Raw genomic sequence first — 17,761 nt, forward strand, 5'->3', positions numbered from 1 at the left:
GCTTTTTAGGTGGATGTCGGCTCGATGACGACATCTTCTCCAGCAGGCACACATGCATTGTCACGGGCTACGTCACCTAGGTTGAGCAGCTCAGTCGCGCCTTGGTCAGGGTTGTGGAGCCCATTTTCTTCTTCCGGATGGTGCGACCCGAGCCCACAAGCCCGCCATGAAGTCGTCATGAGCTTGCGCTCTCCTGCCCAACTTGCTTCGACCTAGGAGCATGGTGGGTGAGCAACGACTGCTGATGGCAATGATGGTGGGGGAGTACCTACTGGTGGAGTTCCTCGAGCGGTGCGGAGAAGAGCCCCAGTTCACCACATTTGCACCTTGTTGCCCTCAGCCTTGCTACTCTCCACCGCCCTTGCTGCTGCACCTTGATGATGGTCGTCGTTGTTGCTCTCCACTCTCCACTGCCCTTGTCGCCTACCTTGTGTTAGCCATCGCCGGGAGGTAGCCGCTGACGACAAAGGCCTCGCCGCCTCCCATGTCCTAAAGTTGTGGGAACAAAGAGGAGAACGGGAGATGGGGATTGAGTTCATCTCGTGCATGGTCAATCGGGTGCAAAGAGTAATTTAGGGATTTCGCATGGGTCCCATCTAACAGGGGGCAAAAGATCAAAGTGCAAAGTAAAGAGTGGCAAATTATCAAATATGTACTCCCTCCGTCCCATAATGTAAGACGTTTTTTGACACTACACTAGTGTTAAAAAGCGTCTTATATTATGGGACGGAGGAAGTATAATGTAAGTAGTGGCAAATTATCAAAGTGCAAAGCAACAAGGGGCAAAAAAAACTAATACCGCTACCAAGCATCCTTCCAATTTAGCATGGGGGCAAATCGTTGTCCACATCAACGAATTTAGCTGTCATTAACTTGATTGGCTAAAATATAACAGCGTATACTCATCCACAACCTTAGAATGCAAAAGGAATAAGTTTCTACGCAACAAATAAGAACTCAATAACACACTACGTGTCTAGTGTGTTTTGCATTAGGCTAGCCATAGTGGGGTAACATAAGTAGTATCATGCACTTGAGGCTCGCAAACATGCTTATATGACAGGCAATTAAAGAAAAGTGAGATGATTATCGTAACATAGGTAGATACCATAACATAATAAATGTGATGCTACTATGTGTCATGCATGACAATAAGGGAGACCATCTATGATATTATGCACTATGGATGTAGTATCATACACTATTATCATATACATGATACTAGTATATGATACTCCCCACTATGATCAGCCTTAGAAGCTCCAATGCCGTCCAGCTAGGTATCTACCATAACTGCAATGAAGTCTGACTAAACAAGAATGGGCAAATGGCATACGCAAGGCTTACACGTCCATAATGGAAAGAGAGCTGCTACACAGACGACATATTCGGACGATTTGCAGAAGATGCAGGGCATCCAGCTATCCGTGCGTAGTTCACGGCTCGGCTGGTTTATGTCGTCCGTACAGCAATTTCGTAATGGAAATAAATTAACGTTTGAATGTTACTTCCTCTGTCCATAAATGTTAGATGTCTTCGCAGTTTTGGTAGTGCTACCTCCTTTCCGTTCCGGTTTATAAGGCTTATATGTACATCTAGGTTGACAAATAGACCACAAAGTTATACTATATCATAAAAAAAAATCATTAGAAACTCCAAATCATATACTTTCTAATGGTATAAGTTTAGACAATACAACTCATCTTATGGATACGCACAAGCCTTATAAACCGGAAAGAAGGTAATACTACATTAAACTACCTGCCAGAGGGTCATCTCCGTTCCAAAATAAGTGACTCAACTTTATACTAACAATTTTGGGACGGAAGGAGTATTTACTAGTTCCATGTAACAAAAAAAAATGTTACATTGACATGGACATATGCTAGGATCGTTGAATGGTTCTGAAGAAACTTTTTTGCCTCTCGGCTCTCTCTTAAATGGAGAATTTTTCCCGCAACTGTATATTTAAGGTCCCCCAGTATGAAATCTTAAGCACCACATTTACAAGGCTAAGGAGAAACCTGCTTTCAGTGAGAGATGGATGTGTAACTTTCCCTTGCAAAGGGGAACTTGTATCGAGTCTATCAAACTTCTAAGCTAACATCAGAAGCATCACTGGCTTCACTGTTGTTCTGCTGTGACCACAGTTCAGCATACCGCCCACCCTTTGACAGAAGAAAATCATGTGGTCCTTGTTCCACTACTGTTCCATTCTCCAGGACGATGATCTGAAAATCAATTGAAACATGACTTGCATAGGTATCAAGGAAGTGATGATTTTTTTATAGATGAATACGAAGCATATAGGGTTTACTCCCATGCAGTTAGAAAATTCATATCATGAGCAGTTGCAATAGCAACCTCTGGCTGTTAATCTGGACTGTGTGTTGTTAATTTAGCAACAAGCCACGCTATTTATTTCCACATATGTACGCCATACTAAGTATGTGCACAAATCTCAATACCTCGTCGCATTGCATTGCAGTTGTGAGCCGGTGAGCGATAAAAATTGAGGTACGATCGACGGACAAGGACATCAGAGAATTCAAAATCGATGCTTCAGTAGTGCTATCGAGTGCGCTTGTAGCTTCATCACATAATCTGGTACAAATCAGAGAAGAAATTATGTCAGAACGGGGAACTGGTTAAGCCCATTATTTGCACACAAAATAACTTCAAAATATTGTTTGATAAGTATCTGAAATTAGTTCAAACTTCAAAACCATTTAGCAGGTCTGACTTTGACTCATGTTAGCCATCATACAAGAGCGTTAATAGATTCTACATACAGAGTGGCTTGCCTAAAGATTGAGAACAATAAGACCCTGGTTTTCAGTACTGCAATTGGAGCATGGTATCGTGCGCTGGTACAACCCTGCCTGACTAGAACGGATCATACGATGGATCGCAACCTGGTAGGAACACAATACAACTTGTAAAATTGTTGGAGTCGTGACACTGATCAGGATCACACACCAAGGACAGAAACAACTGGGCCTGGGCCTCCCCTAAAATGGTCTGCATGTGCAGCTAGCCACTTGAGCCGCGCAAAAGCTTACAAACGAAGTCATTGCCTCGTTCTGTGTTCAATGAGGTACTAAAAGCTTGAGGCCTATTGCCTCCTGACAGTAAAATAGCTGCTCATGCAATCTTAAAAGGCGTGCTGCATGCATGCATAAATGGAGTTCAAAGCCCGATTAGCTTCTACTTGCACGAAAGCTCAATGCCATTATCTACTATCCATGCACAAACTCCCAGTGACCTACGCTAGAGTAAACAGCTAATAATTTCAATGTCACAGGTCACAGCTTGAACTTGCTTATGCATTTTCAATTAATAAGTACTCCCTCTGTTCACCAATATAGGACGTTTTAGACTGAACATGCAAGTCTCTAAAACGTCTTTGTATTAATGAACAGAGGGAGTACTTCATGTGTCCGTAATTAAGTAATGATACTAGCCAATTACCCTCTACATAATTAGGTTGGTGAATGGACAATCCTTTGGGTATTTTCTTACAAAACACAAGCTGAGTATGCTTACAAAACAATTGTAAACATACAGTATCATGATACCTCAATAATGCTGACAAGAAAACAATACCTACCAGCGGTGGAGATAGGCAGAAAATCAAGATAGTGCCAACAATACGAGTGGATCATGACCACATAACAGGTTAGAGAAACCCAAATTAATAGATTTTAAGCCTAACACACACACACACACACACACACACACATATAGGGATTGACTATTCATCACCCTGGGTGAGGAATAGTTATTCTTCACCCCCTCTATTTTAACATCAATGCGTCATAATTTTATGTTCCGTAAATTTTGTCTTATTTCAGACATAAAAAGAGAACGTAAGAATATATATAATCGCCGTAAAAAATATTTTATGTTTCGTAAAATTAGAAATGTAAAAACATAGTGTAAAATGTACATAAAATGTAATTTTTCTGGTCTTATGACCTTTTTTTTTCTTATGTCAAATTTTACGCAGCGAATCAATATGAATGTACTCCCTCCGTCCCAACTTACTTTGGGACGGAGGGAGTAACTATTTGTATTTCAAATGTAATTTATTTATGAAATGATCGTAAGATTACCTCGGGTGAAGAATAACTTATTCTGCATCCTGGGTGATGAATAGACTTTATATATATATCGCGCTATTCGTCATCCTGGGTGAGGAATAGTTATTCTTCACCCCCCTCTATTTTAACATGAATGCACCGTAATTTTATGTTTCGTAAATTTTGTCTTATTTCAGACATAAAAAGAGAACGTAAGAAAATATATAATCGCCGTAAAAAATATTTTATATTACGCAAATTTCAAACGTAAAAATATAGTGTAAAATGTACATTAAAATGTAATTTTTCTGGTCTTCTGACATTTTTTTATGCCAAATTTTACGCAGTGAATCAATATGACTGTAACTATTTGTATTTGAAACATAATTTATTTATGAAATGATCGTAAGATTACCTCGGGTGAAGAATAACGTATTCTGGACCCTGGGTGATGAATAGTAACACTATATATATGGTTTACTAACTATTGTGCATAGATTTAAGAGGTGCAGGGGCAGGGTGACATGGCCAATCCATGTAACCACCACCTCCTAGGAGGATTGTATCTTCTCACCTTTTCAATGAAATGAAACGCAAAGAGTCCTTTGCGTTTTCTCGAAAAAAAAAAGGGTGACATGGCCCAGTATGGCCGCTAAGTAGCTCTGCCCACTGGATACTACCTAATATCTCGATACAAACAAGACAACCATCAATAATACAAATGGGTGAGAGAGACTCACAGAATGGAAGGCTCCTTCAAGAATACACGAGCAATTGACACTCGTTGTTTCTCACCACCACTTAACTGCAAAAACGGCCAAACAACAGTTCTTGAGATATGCTAAGCTAATAATTTGAATGTCACAGGTTACGGCATTTCCTGATTTTGCACAAAATAAGACATTATCTTACCTTCAATCCACGCTCTCCCACGACTGTGTCATACTTGTCAGGAAAGTTCATAATTGTATCATGGATAGAAGCACGTCGAGCAGCATCATAAACCTGTATGGAAATTTGGAAGAAAAAAATACATTACTTTTCTACAACAAGCATGACTAAGCTGCCTTCTCGTCACCACCACTATAGCTCCTCTGTGTATTGGAAGAACACCTCACCTCTTCATCAGTTGCTGATAACCGCCCATATTGTATATTATGCTTAATAGTATCATTGAAAAGTACCTGCAGTGGTATTAATTCTGTAAGCTTAACCTGATTCTCATGCAAAAGAACAAACCACATTATTTCGATCATCTATTGGAACTTTTCTTCTGTTAAATATAAATAAACTTGTTATCCCACATGTAATGATACTTCAATATGTTTTCCCTATCTGTGTGGTTTGTGGCTACACCAGAAGCAGCTATGGTGGGTAAGCTGTTGTTTTGTAGGGGAGGTTTACATAGAAAGCTGGGTTTCCAAAAGAGAACTAGATAAAATACAATTTTGTCGTCTTCCTAAAGTAGGACTTGTAGTAATGCATTTCGACTCTACAGCACAATGTAGTGCATTCAGTAAGAGGCCAACAGAAGCATGAAATATTAAGCGTTGACAGAGAATAGAGTATCAGAGGGGTAACCGTGTCCTGTGGTACAACACCAAGAGACTTCCGAAGACTCTCCAGTGTGACTCCTCGGATGTCTTGTCCATCTATTCGTATCTGCCAGGAAGAAAGAACACAAGGTATCACAAGAATGGAAAATTTAAATTACATCAGAAAGTTGAGAAACCATAATATGAGCATCAATTTATCAGCAAGAAATCAAAAGTAGGGATCATGCTTCTTTGTTCTTACAGATCCTGAAGTAGACTCAAAAAATCTGAAGAGAAGTCTAAGTATTGTTGACTTTCCTGCAGAAGAAAGGACTAGTTAATGAACACCACTTACCCAGAAGTAACAGCTCTTCTATGGCTCACACTAAAGCAAGATTAAACAATATGTGTTGTCCATCCAGTAGACAAGATTTGGACTCAAATAAAATGTTAAACAACTATAAAAAACAATCATATGAAATAAGCCCTCAAAACATGTTTGGGCAGAGATAAACCTTTGGCTTGTAAACCTTAGAAGACACCTCCTATTAGGTACTGAAAAACACAATGGCTTCAACAAAATTTATTTGGAGAGGCTTAGAGCATCTCCAACCGGAACTCCCAGTCCCCCCCCCCCCCCCATATGTCCGGGCTGTCAGCCCGGACAGCAGGGCACAGACCAAAAACGCCACCCAATCAGACCCCCTATACCCAGCCCATATGTTCCGGCACCCCCCACATACAGCCCATATGTGAGAGGAAATGGGGCGCGTCCGCCACGTTGGATCGGCCCGCATTGGCCCACCCCAACCCCACCGTGGACCAAACCCTACCTCACTCTATCCGCTCCAGTCCTGTCCCCGTCGTTCCTCGCCACCATGTCCAGCTCCGGCAGCAGCTCCGGATCCGAACCAGACCCCATTGACCAGGACGCCCTCGCAGCAGAGTCCGACGACAAGCTCGCCATCCGCCAAGCGCGGATGGATAGGGGCGGCACGTCGAGCTCCACGCCCTCCCCCGTGGCTCGAAATGGCTCCTTCACCTCCACGCCCGACCACCGCGGTCTGTGCCCTCCCCTATGGCACGGCGGGGCTCTTGCAGCTCCAGGCCATCACCTTCGGCCACGCTAGGTGCTGGTCCCGTCACCATTGAGCCCGCGGCGGCTCCTTGAGTCCGAGGCACGGGCAGCTCGCCACACAAAACAAGCGGCCCGGGCAGGATCCAGCCACTACGTTCATGGATCTTGCATATCCGCGCCGGTCCCCCTACTCTCCAAATCGAACGACGAGGACCGGATCCTCCACTGCGTTCTACGTTGGTTGTTGACCAACACGAAGACGAACGCCCACTACCGCTGCCACCACAAGATGCGAAGGCATTGCGGCTGAGCCTTGAGGCGTCGGAGCGGCTTGCAGCTGAGCAAGCAGTCGTCGCCACCAAAGCCCGCCGCCTTGCCGAGTAGGGCAGCGCCACCCGACATCTCGCCAGGCTCCCCTCCTCCGAGTCCTCCAGAAACTTTGATGCCCCCCTGGACGACGATGCCTGCGCCGCCCTCGACGTGCACTACTGGCGCCCCGGAGACGACAAGGGGAAGGGCAAGGCGAGGTGGTGATGTCCATTTGCGTACTTTTATGTCATCTAGTCCTAGATCGTAGTTGTATCTATCGCATGTGTATGAACTAACTATGCCCGGTTGTCCTATCCTAGTGCTATCGTATGAAGTATGAACTAGCTATGATGAACTTGATGTGTCCGGTTATATATGTATGACAAACTGCTATGTGTTTATCATTGTGTTGTTCTATGTTGCATGGCTTTGTATGGATTTGGGGGTTTGGGTATGAGGGGTGCGGCTGCTGCGGCGGACAAATAGGGTTCGAGCCCATGCTGTCCGCGGACGCATCCGCGGACATATGAGGTGTCAAATTTCCCCAGTCCAGTTGAAGATGCTCTTACAGGCCCTAAGCGAAATTTGTGCATCCATTACTGGAAACTCGATATCCTTCATTAATGACTTTAGTCCATGTGCCATGACTACACGACATGCTAAGAAATCATGCATTGGCAAATGTGGCAATGTTTACACTTTCATTACTGATATTGTAAATATATGAAGACCTTACAGAAAAGAGATTGCTGATGTGTACCCTACTAGGATTTCTTAGTTCTATGTATATTTAGAAGTCCAAAATCACTAAGGTCTTGCTAATCACAGCTGACATATATGATATATCATCACATTGCATGTCTATAGAAGCACTGCAGACATAGACAATCCAATTAACCCTACAGAAGTTATGTTGATAGTAACAACAGTGGGGTATCAACTCTTGTATGATTACGTACAGGTCTACAAGGGCACTTCAAGAGGAGCTTCTAATTCAAAGACCTCTCATAAACTCACGCACTGATCTTTATTTTCCAGATGTGGCCTAAATTATTATGATATCCAACACAAAACAGCTACAGGTCTACAAAAATGAGATGCTAACAGTTCTACTTGACACCCCAAAACCTGTGAGGTAATGATGCCCATGACTTCGAAGATTATATTTTGCTTACACCAACATAAGATAACCGAAAGCTTTAATATTATTTAGTAAATAAGAAGATTAGTGTACCGCTGCCACTAGTTCCAACAATTGCCACACTGTTTCCTGCCGGTACAGTGAAAGAGGCCCCATCAAGAATCTTCCTTTCTGGTACATACCTGGAAGAAATCAAATCTCTGAGCTACTCGTCAATAATATGGTACTGGATCAGACTGTTGTCTAATTTACAGCCTCTACTACATCACAGATCTGATTTACGTAGTTGTACTTAAAGCCTTGGTTGGTTTCTTAAGTTTACTTTGAAGCAATTCTGTTTAGTCAGGGTACTCCCTCCATTCCAAATTAATTGAAGTTCTAGATTTGTCCTTAGTCAAACAAGTCTAAGTTTGAGCAAGTATATACAAAAATGTGTTAGAGATCTACAACATCAAATATAGATAGTACGAAAAAAAAAATTATAAAGAATCTAATGAAAATAATTTGGTGTTTTAAATGTTGGTCTATTTACCTGTAGACTTGGTCAAACTTAAATAAGTTTGACTTAGGACAAAGCTAGAACTTTAATTAATTTAGAACAGAGGGAGTACATCCCAATATGCACAGTGACTGTTCTCAGATTTTTGCTAATTAAAGAACGTTAAAATTAGTAAAGTCTTAGCTGTATGTGTAAATCCCTAATAACATATGTTATGACCGGTGTAACTTATAGCCAGAGGAGGCCCAATGGGCACGTTTAGTTAGGGGCTTAGCCCAAGTTATCTTATTTTTATTTAGCATCGAGATTATATAAACAGCTGTAAGACCCTCTTTGGAAATTTTATAAGCAATAAGACAATTCTATTGCCCGGCTCCCAGAGGAGCTGGAACCCTAAACCTAGCCGCCGCCTCCATCGCCGCTCGCGTTCTTCAGCAGACCCTTCGCCGCGCGCCATCATAAGCTTGCGGCCTATGAGAGGGAGCTCATTGGCTTGGTGCAGGCCGTTCGCCACTGGCGGCCATATCTTTGGGGACGGTCATTCAGGATTCACACGGATCACTACAGCCTCAAGTTCTTATTGGACCAGAGGTTGTCTACCATGCCGCAGCACCAGTGGATCAGCAAGCTCTTTGGCTTCGACTTCACCGTCGAGTACCGTCCGGGCCGCCTTAACACCGTGGCCGACGCCCTGTCCCGCCGCGACGCCGACAACGACGCAGACATCGGCGACGCCAACAGGGCGGCTCTCTGCATCCGCTCGGGGCCTTCCTTCGCCCTCTTTGATGACATCCGCAGGGCCACCGCGGACGCGCCGAACGCTCAGCTCCTGCGGCAGCGCCTTGATGACGGCGACCTGGAGGAGCCGTGCCGTGTGGCGGATGGCTTGCTCCTGCATGGGCGCCGACTCTTCGTGCCGGATCACGGCAATCTCCGTCACCAGGTTCTGCTGCTGGCACACTCGGCCGGCCACGAGGGTGTGCAGAAGACCCTCCACCGTCTCCGTGCCGATTTCTACATCCCCGGCGATCAGGCCCTGGTCCGGGACTGGGTGCGGTCTTGTGTTACGTGCCAGCATAACAAGACGGAGACACTGCGGCCAGCTGGGTTGCTACAGCCCTTGGAGGTGCCCTCTCAGGTTTGGGCCGACATCTCCATGGACTTCATCGAGGGCCTTCCCAAGGTGGGCGGCAAGTCGGCCATCCTCACGTGGTCGACCGCTTCTCCAAGTACGCACACTTCATCGCGCTCGGCCACCCCTACACCGCCGCTTTCGTGGCCCGTGCCTTCTTCGACGACATTGTCCGCCTACACGGGTTTCCCTCTTCGATCGTCAGCGACCGGGACCCGGTGTTCATGGGACATGTCTGGCGCGATCTCTTCCGGATGGCGGGCGTGAAGCTCCGCCTGAGCACGGCCTTCCATCCTCAGACGGATGGCCAATCCGAGGTGGTCAACAAGGTGATTGACATGTATTTGTGTTGTGTCACAGGTGATCGTCCTCATGCTTGGGTGGACTGGCTCGCGTGGGCAGAGTACAGCTACAACACCTCTTATCACTCCGCCCTGCGTGCCATGCTATTCGAGGTGGTATACGGCCGAGCGCCCCCGCCCATCCTGCCGGTTGACCCGGAGACGGCTAGGACAGAGGTGGCGGACGATCTTCTTCGCCCCCGGGACGAGATGCTTGCAGAAGTGCGGCAACGCCTCATTCAGGCCCAGCAACTGGCCAAGCACTACTACGACGGCCACCACCGCGAGGCGGAGTTTGCGGTGGGTGACTGGGTGTGGCTGCGTCTTCTCCATCGCTCTACGCAGTCACTTGACCCGCGCGTGAAGCACAAGCTGGGCCCTCGCTACGCCAAGCCATTTTCCGTGCTGGAGCGCATCGGAAAGGTGGCCTACCGCCTTCAGCTTCCGGCCGGTGCTCGCATCCACGACGTCTTCCATGTGGGGCTTCTGAAGCCTTTCCGTGGGGAGCCGCCGGCGGCCACACCGGCGCTTCCTCCGACCTCCGACAGGCGCCGCCTTCCGGGGCCAGGGAAGGTGTTGCAGGCCCAGCTACGTCGGGGGGTGTGGTACTTATTGATCCAGTGGGCAGGCTTGCCGAAGGAGGAAGCTACTTGGGAGCAGCGCGACGAGTTCCGCCAACACTATCCAGACTTCCAGCTCGAGGACGAGTTGTTTGCGCAGGCGGGGAGAGATGTTATGACCGGTGTAACTTATAGCCGGAGGAGGCCCAATGGGCACGTTTAGTTAGGCGCTTAGCCCAAGTTATCTTATTTTTATTTAGCATCGAGATTATATAAACAGCTGTAAGACCCTCTTTGGAAAATTAAGCAATAAGACAATTCTATTGCCCGGCTCCCAGAGGAGCCGGAACCCTAAACCTAGCCGCCGCCTCCTCCATCGCCGCCGCCTCTTCCACCGCACGAGACGGCGCCAGCACGCCGGCCGCCGCGGTCAAGACCTCGCCCGCCTCCCTCGTTCCCCTACAAGCTCCGCCCTAGACCCGGTAGAACCCTAGTTCCTACCAACATAGTATCCGAAACAGTGATGATTACCCAGATGACATGAAGCGGGAGTTATTTGTTAGATGATCCAAGTTGTTAATATTTCACCTATTTGAGGTCTTTGGAGATGACAGTCGAGATGATTAGAGAAGTTCAAATTTACAGGGAGATCATACACAAAGAAAATCACTAAATTTAGATGTCCTATAAACACTTCAGTACTATATATTCACTTCTGAAAGAAATTTCAGGAAAGAAAAAAATTTCACTCAACAAGGATGTATTTAGCAGGAATACTTTCACATTCTTTTCAAAGGAAACCAAATATACTGAAAAAAAAACACTATCATTTAATTGGCTATCAATGGTTAAAAGAAGTGAAGCTGCTTGGTTGCTCTACTGCTTTCAAACTTGCTACATGTGCAGTTTTCTTTTGGGAAATAATATAAGCACTTTGCGGCACTTAACAAGCTAACAAAGGACAAAACTTACCCAAAATGCACGTTCTCAAATTCAATGCATCCTCCCTTGAACTGCAAAGGTTGTGCATGAGGCTCGTCCTTTATTCCAGGTTTTTCCTAAAACAAGACGCAGATAATAGTTCTGAAGTGTCTGAGACCATAATTAAGGATAAATTAAACTGCATGCCATCAGACATTGAGCAGTATGAATCTATAACTACAAAGCTTTTACCTCAAGTAACTGAAACATAGACTTCATGTCAATGAGGCTCTGTCTAGATTCTCGGTAGACACTCCCAAGGAAGTTCAGCGGCAGTGAAAGCTGGAATAGAAGTCCATTAACCATGACCTGGACGCCAAGATTTCAACACATTAATCAAAGGCAACTGCAAGACTAAGAAAAGCAGAAAACGAAAAATATCTGAAGCTTAATATCAAGTCATTGTTAAACAGTACTCCCTCTGTCCCAAAATAAGTGACGTGGTCGCCACTTATTTTGCGACGGAGGGAGTATATTTTATTTTCCAGTTACACATTTTCGCTTCTAACAACTTTCATGTCGACAACCTGAGGTAATATTGGTCAACCTGAGTTGAATATCTTTCTGCTTTGATGTGGATGTATTGCTACCCCAATGTGTCAAAGTGATCTAAGAAATGAAATGGCAAAAGATATAAAACACAAAGACTTGACATAAGGAACTACCAAATCACCGACAGTCAGAGCACCACTCATTATACCATATGAGCTCAAAACCATTGCCGTGGATAATGCCGAGCTGAATATAACACTTTGCCCAAAATTCAGGTAGGCGAGGCTACTTTGAGTTTTCAGTGCAGCATCCTCGTAACCTGAGCACATTGTAAGAAAAAGTAGTTAAAAGATCAAACATATCTAACAAAATTAACTTATAGTGTAGCTGTGTATTTCATTTTGTAATGACATTTCTCCCACGAATTAATTGATACATGTACTTACTCTTTAAGTATGTATCATACTTCTGAACTTCAAATTGCTCATTGTTGAAGTATTTGACAGTCTGCACGCAAGCAAAATAAGAATGGTAAGAAGTTGAATTACAATATGTAACGGTAAAAATATAGACCAGACACCAGAGTAACGGACAACCATGGGATAACCTCATAATTCAGAAGGGAGTCAACTGCCACTGTACTAGAAGCATTATCAGCTTTGTTCATGGCTGTCCTGAACTGAGTCCGCCACTGTCATAATGAAAACAGAGTGATGAAGAACCAGAGTAATACATGGTAGGAAAGATACCATTAGATAGGTAGATTGAGCATTTATGAAAGCAAGATCTTAAGACTACATATGTGATGACAGAATACAGTGTCCGCACCTGTGTGATAGCCAAAGTGAAAGCAATGTAGGTAGCAACTGAAACTGAAGTAATCCAAGCAAAAGTGGAACCAAACTGATAGGCAAGTATACTTGACACCATACCAATCTGTAAATAAGAAGCAACAACACAAGGCAAACAGAGCTCACATAAAGGCCACAAGAAGAAATGACATAAATTACCAAAAGCAACCAGCATCATTATGACAATATCACAGGCAATTTGCACAACTGGTGGACAGTAACAGTTGAGGGTAGTAACTGTGAGTACCTCTAGTATTGTGGGAACAACATTGAACACCATCACTGTAAGAATGTAATTTATGGCACGACTGCCTCGGTCAATTATGCGATTTAGAGCTCCAGTTTGACGGCTGAAACACATAAACCGGCAAGGAAACATAATGAAAATTCAAATAGCCTCCATTAAATCAATACTCAGCAACTACATAATAGTAAGTGTTGTTCTTGTAGCTTGTTTCCACACCGATTTACAGGATGCAATACAAGCAAGACCTTAGGGCCGATTAAAAGCTGGCGCACCTTACTGGTGTGGGCACGCGGGTAAGCAGGAAGGGTAGCATGGGCAGGGATAGAGGATATTAGGGTTCAGAGACTTCTTATTGACTGTTTGATTGAATAAAAAAAATGGGTGCAGCTTATATAAAGGAATTAGTGTTTAACCATCTAAGTTACTTGTGGTATTTTTACCACAAATGTATTGTACGTCAGGACAACAGATAATAATGCGGTTAATCAATGAAAAGAGGGAAAACATCAAAACAAGCATGATGGATGAATCAGAGCATTTCCCAAGTACCTTAGATGATAACGAAGATCAAGCTCATGCAGGTGAAAAAATACCTGCAATGCGAAGAGTTAAGAAACTAAATCAATACTTAAAGTGCCTGCAGTTTAACATCGAAACAGTTGCGCAGCACCAGTCATCCAACAAGAAGTGGATCTTGTCCAGATGCCATTATAGTAACTTTTTTTCTTCTCCATGAATATAAACATATATAGGAGAACAATAGCATCGGATATCAAGAAAAAGAAGATACTTAATTTAACATATATCCATACTGTGTTGAAACATCCAAATTCTGGATGACTTCAAACAGAAAATAATCATTCAACTTCACTAAAACGTGGTACCATAGAAATGAAAAGGTTTCAATATTTACCGTCCTGGAGACTGAACGGATGGCTCTCGCAGTCACTTTGGAAAATAAAGCATTGCGCAATTCTGAAAACAGAGAATTTGCCATGAGGACTAAATCATAGTTATATACTCCCTCCGTTCCTAAATATTTGTCTTTCTAGACATTTCAAATGGACTACCACATACGGATGTATGTAGACATATTTTAGAATGTAGATTCACTCATTTTGCTCTGTATGTAGTCACTTTTTGAAATATCTAGAAAGACAAATATTTAGGAACGGAGGGAGTATCTTTTAACAGGAGAGCAGTAAGAGAGAATCCTCCGTTCATTTTGTGCTTAATCCTCAAAGGACTGCCACGCTTGTACTTCATTTTGTACATATGGGCTTAAAATGAAGTACAAGCGTGGCAGTTCATATTTGAAATGTACTCTAACAGGAGAGCAGTACATATGGGCTTAATCCTCATGCTCACCAAAGGAGTTTCTTTTGGCAGCTTTTCAGGCGTGAGAAAACAATGATAAGCAACTTCTGTAACAAATGTACCTGTACAAGCTGATACTCCTGACCGTGCAATACCATAACCAATCAGAACTGCTGCTGGACTTGCAAAGAGAGCCAGCATGGTTGCATTAGCATCTGTAAATGATGCCAGCGAGGCTTCAGCGCCACCAAGGGCTGCAAGCCAATCGATAGCAAGCTTAAACAAGAAAGGCACTTGAACATTTATAACCTGGTGTCCATTATAAACAGAAAAGCTTCGTCAAAATAAAATTTTAAACAGATAAGGCACGTGACAAAGTTGGAAGGTTCATGTAACAACTTCATCCATTATGACATGTATGATGTATCATAACTGGAAGGGCAATATGCTTCCTTTGATTTCAGAGTGATGATAGTCGACTATTTGAGGTATTAAACAAGAAATTCCATTTAAAAATACACCTACAAATAGGCTGTATCTGAGTTTATCACATTACATGAGAATAGGTTAAAAGGGTCATTTGTATAAAGAAAAAATAGAAGAATATCAGTGCACTATAGGCACTGCATACCAACAAAGTGAGGTAAAGAGATCATCAATGCTGAGCCTGCATGGTCAATGGTAGCTTCTAGGGAAGAGTGTTAGCTCAAATGGGATTGCCAACATTTGCAGATTGCTAGTCATTAATGAGTACAACAGAAACAAAAGTTTTTGCTAACAGTTGATGTTTCTTATCATCAACGATACTTGTATAGGTTAGAGTTTTCACGAGTAGCATTTACCTTTGCACCAACTAAGAGGCCCAATGACAGCACAAGCCTGAAGCGGAAATCAGGGCTATCGTTCAGCATTAAGTATTTCCAAAGGTTTCGAAGAATCTGCGCGTCTGCTATCTGATCATCAATGTCCTTTTTGGGGGCATCTTTATGCATGTTATCATCAGCCGGCTTCCCAACAGTCACTGCATTGGCAGCTGTGGAGAATGCATGCCCTCTCTACAAACATAGTAAGAATCACAAAACCATATTTGACAAACAAACAGTAGCTTCTATTAAGAAAATTAACAGACAAATGCATCAAACTTTTCGTTATTGCTGCAATCACTGACATCACGAACCAACCGCAAGAAGATACTTGAATAACCATATTTCAGATGGAACTGAAAAGTGCAGAGTAAATACAACAACACTTCACAGGCAGAATCAGCATTAAGACGGCAACACTGCCATATGCACCACGTTTGTACTTTATTTTGTGCTTTGACAGATTAAGCCGGAGACCGCGTATCTTCCCTTTGTAACAATTAGAGAACAAAACTGAAGCCCAATCAACAGCGCCCACTAAGTCCATCAGTCGTGCTTCATTTTTTATGTGTAAGCTATTAACGAATCACCTTACTGCTGCCTACCGTTTTTCTAGGAAATTCCCACTTATATTTCAGTAAAACATTGATAACGTATAAGGTAAGACCCTATCATGCACTACTGTATCTATGAATCTCAGCGTCGAAACTAGAATGCGGTAAGCACTTGTTACCAAGTCGCGGAGGGGCCGCGCGCAGTGCGGCGGGTAGGTGGAGTCCGGCAGCAAGCAGTTGAGGTGGGCAAAGGGGGCGCCGCTCCCAGGAAAAACCCTACAGTTTGGTCCGAGTTCTCCGAGGTGGGGATTACGGAGAGGCTTCGCCACGGGCGGCCCATTGGTTCCGTCGAGCCGCCGGAAAACAGAGGAGGCGGCGGCCGCCGTGGAGGGTTGGAAGCGGGAGCTGCGTAGGAGGTGCCTCGCGGCGAGTATGCGGGAGGAAGGCCGCATGGCGCTCCCCAGCGACGGCCACGGCGACGCTTACGGATGGAGGTGAGGTCAAGCGTGGAGGCGGAGTTGGGACTCCCTGGCCCCTGTGGAGAGAGTAGGGGTCCTTTTCCCCTTTCCGTGTGATTTTTATTCCTTATTACTCCTATTTTACCCTTTTCAACTGGTTTTTGGAAACTTGAAATAGGGTGCCACGGTTCAACGCACCTAGACAATATGTAAAGGTTCTTAGACAAGTTTGTAGGTAAATATGAAATGAATATGCAATCCTTATAAAACTCTAAACTTTCGGAGAATAGAGTTTTCTGGTGCACCATGGGGGTGCGAGAAGTGGGACCACTCTTGTCAGTTAATGTTGGCTAGGTTGTCCCTAAAAATATGTTGGCTAGGTTTCTTTCATGTGATCCCACATGGCTCTGATCCATCCCGGTGATATAACGGAACCCTTCCACGCCGCCTCTCTCCCGTGTTCTCTCCTCACTGTCGTCTCTTTCTCTTCCTTTCTTCTATTCCAAATTCAGCACCGCCGCCTAAGATTTTGGCCATCTATGCCCCTAATTAGCACCACCATTCGTTAGTCCAGCTTCGCAACGATCTGCCACCATCAATTCCTACAGTAACCTAGCCTTCAGCCCCCTCCTGACATGCCCCCGCACCAAACCCTAGGCGAAGCTAGGTTAGCATGTGTGGCGGTCCAGCGGCCATTAGCACCGCCTCCTGCAGGTCTAGTTACGCCTAGTTTATTTTCTTTGTCTGGAGTTTCCCTCCTCCTCTGGTGTCCATCGCTGCAGCCATTGCCTTTTGCTCCTACAGGAACTCGAGACCTCCCTCTAGTGCACCCCTGCGACACCACAACTTCTCCACACTCCGGCCGAGATCTCTAGCCCACCCTTCTCAACCTACTTCTGCACTATACCCTAAAAAACCCTACTTATGCACTAGCTGCAACACGAGGTGTCGCCTCTGGCAAGCTCTGCCATGGGGAGGACTAGTAAGCGGCAGCGAGGAGCACGACACTCCTAGACAATGGGTGAGAATAGGCTAGCGAGTCATCTTTCTCTCTCGCAATGACTTTACATATGTCCACTGGTGATTCTCTTCTCTGAAAGCGATAAAATGTCTTCCTTTTAGTCTTGCAGCCTAAGGAATTTATATTACAACTCTACATCTGCAGTACCATGATTATTGTCCCCTTCTCTCTGCCCTAGAACAAAGTATACAAGTTACATCTCTCGTAAGTAACATTCCTTTCTCCTCTTCTACTTTGTTCTTCTGTGGTGATGTTAGTGAATAAAGTGCTTGATTTTGCAAAATTTTTGTTTTTGATGAT

At 44.2% G+C, this 17,761-nt stretch overlaps 1 protein-coding gene across 1 annotated transcript; it reads right to left on the reverse strand.

Moving 5' to 3' along the window:
- Positions 1-1,815: 1,815 nt before the first annotated feature.
- LOC123092231 (ABC transporter B family member 25, mitochondrial) lies at positions 1,816-16,543 on the reverse strand. The gene is made up of 20 exons (XM_044513936.1): positions 16,162-16,543; positions 15,408-15,620; positions 14,688-14,874; positions 14,162-14,223; positions 13,798-13,841; positions 13,249-13,351; positions 12,979-13,086; positions 12,758-12,841; positions 12,597-12,657; positions 12,324-12,469; positions 11,851-11,967; positions 11,650-11,735; positions 8,239-8,327; positions 5,880-5,935; positions 5,664-5,744; positions 5,201-5,266; positions 4,995-5,087; positions 4,823-4,887; positions 2,469-2,604; positions 1,816-2,231 (listed from the first exon to the last, which is right to left on the reverse strand). The coding sequence occupies exons 1-20, from the start codon at positions 16,432-16,434 to the stop codon at positions 2,088-2,090; spliced, it is 2,214 nt and encodes a 737-aa protein (XP_044369871.1). The 5' UTR covers positions 16,435-16,543; the 3' UTR covers positions 1,816-2,087.
- Between the last annotated feature and the right edge of the window lie 1,218 nt (positions 16,544-17,761).

The sequence above is a fragment of the Triticum aestivum genome, chromosome 4B (genome assembly GCF_018294505.1).
Source record: "Triticum aestivum cultivar Chinese Spring chromosome 4B, IWGSC CS RefSeq v2.1, whole genome shotgun sequence".
Taxonomy (NCBI): domain Eukaryota; kingdom Viridiplantae; phylum Streptophyta; class Magnoliopsida; order Poales; family Poaceae; genus Triticum; species Triticum aestivum.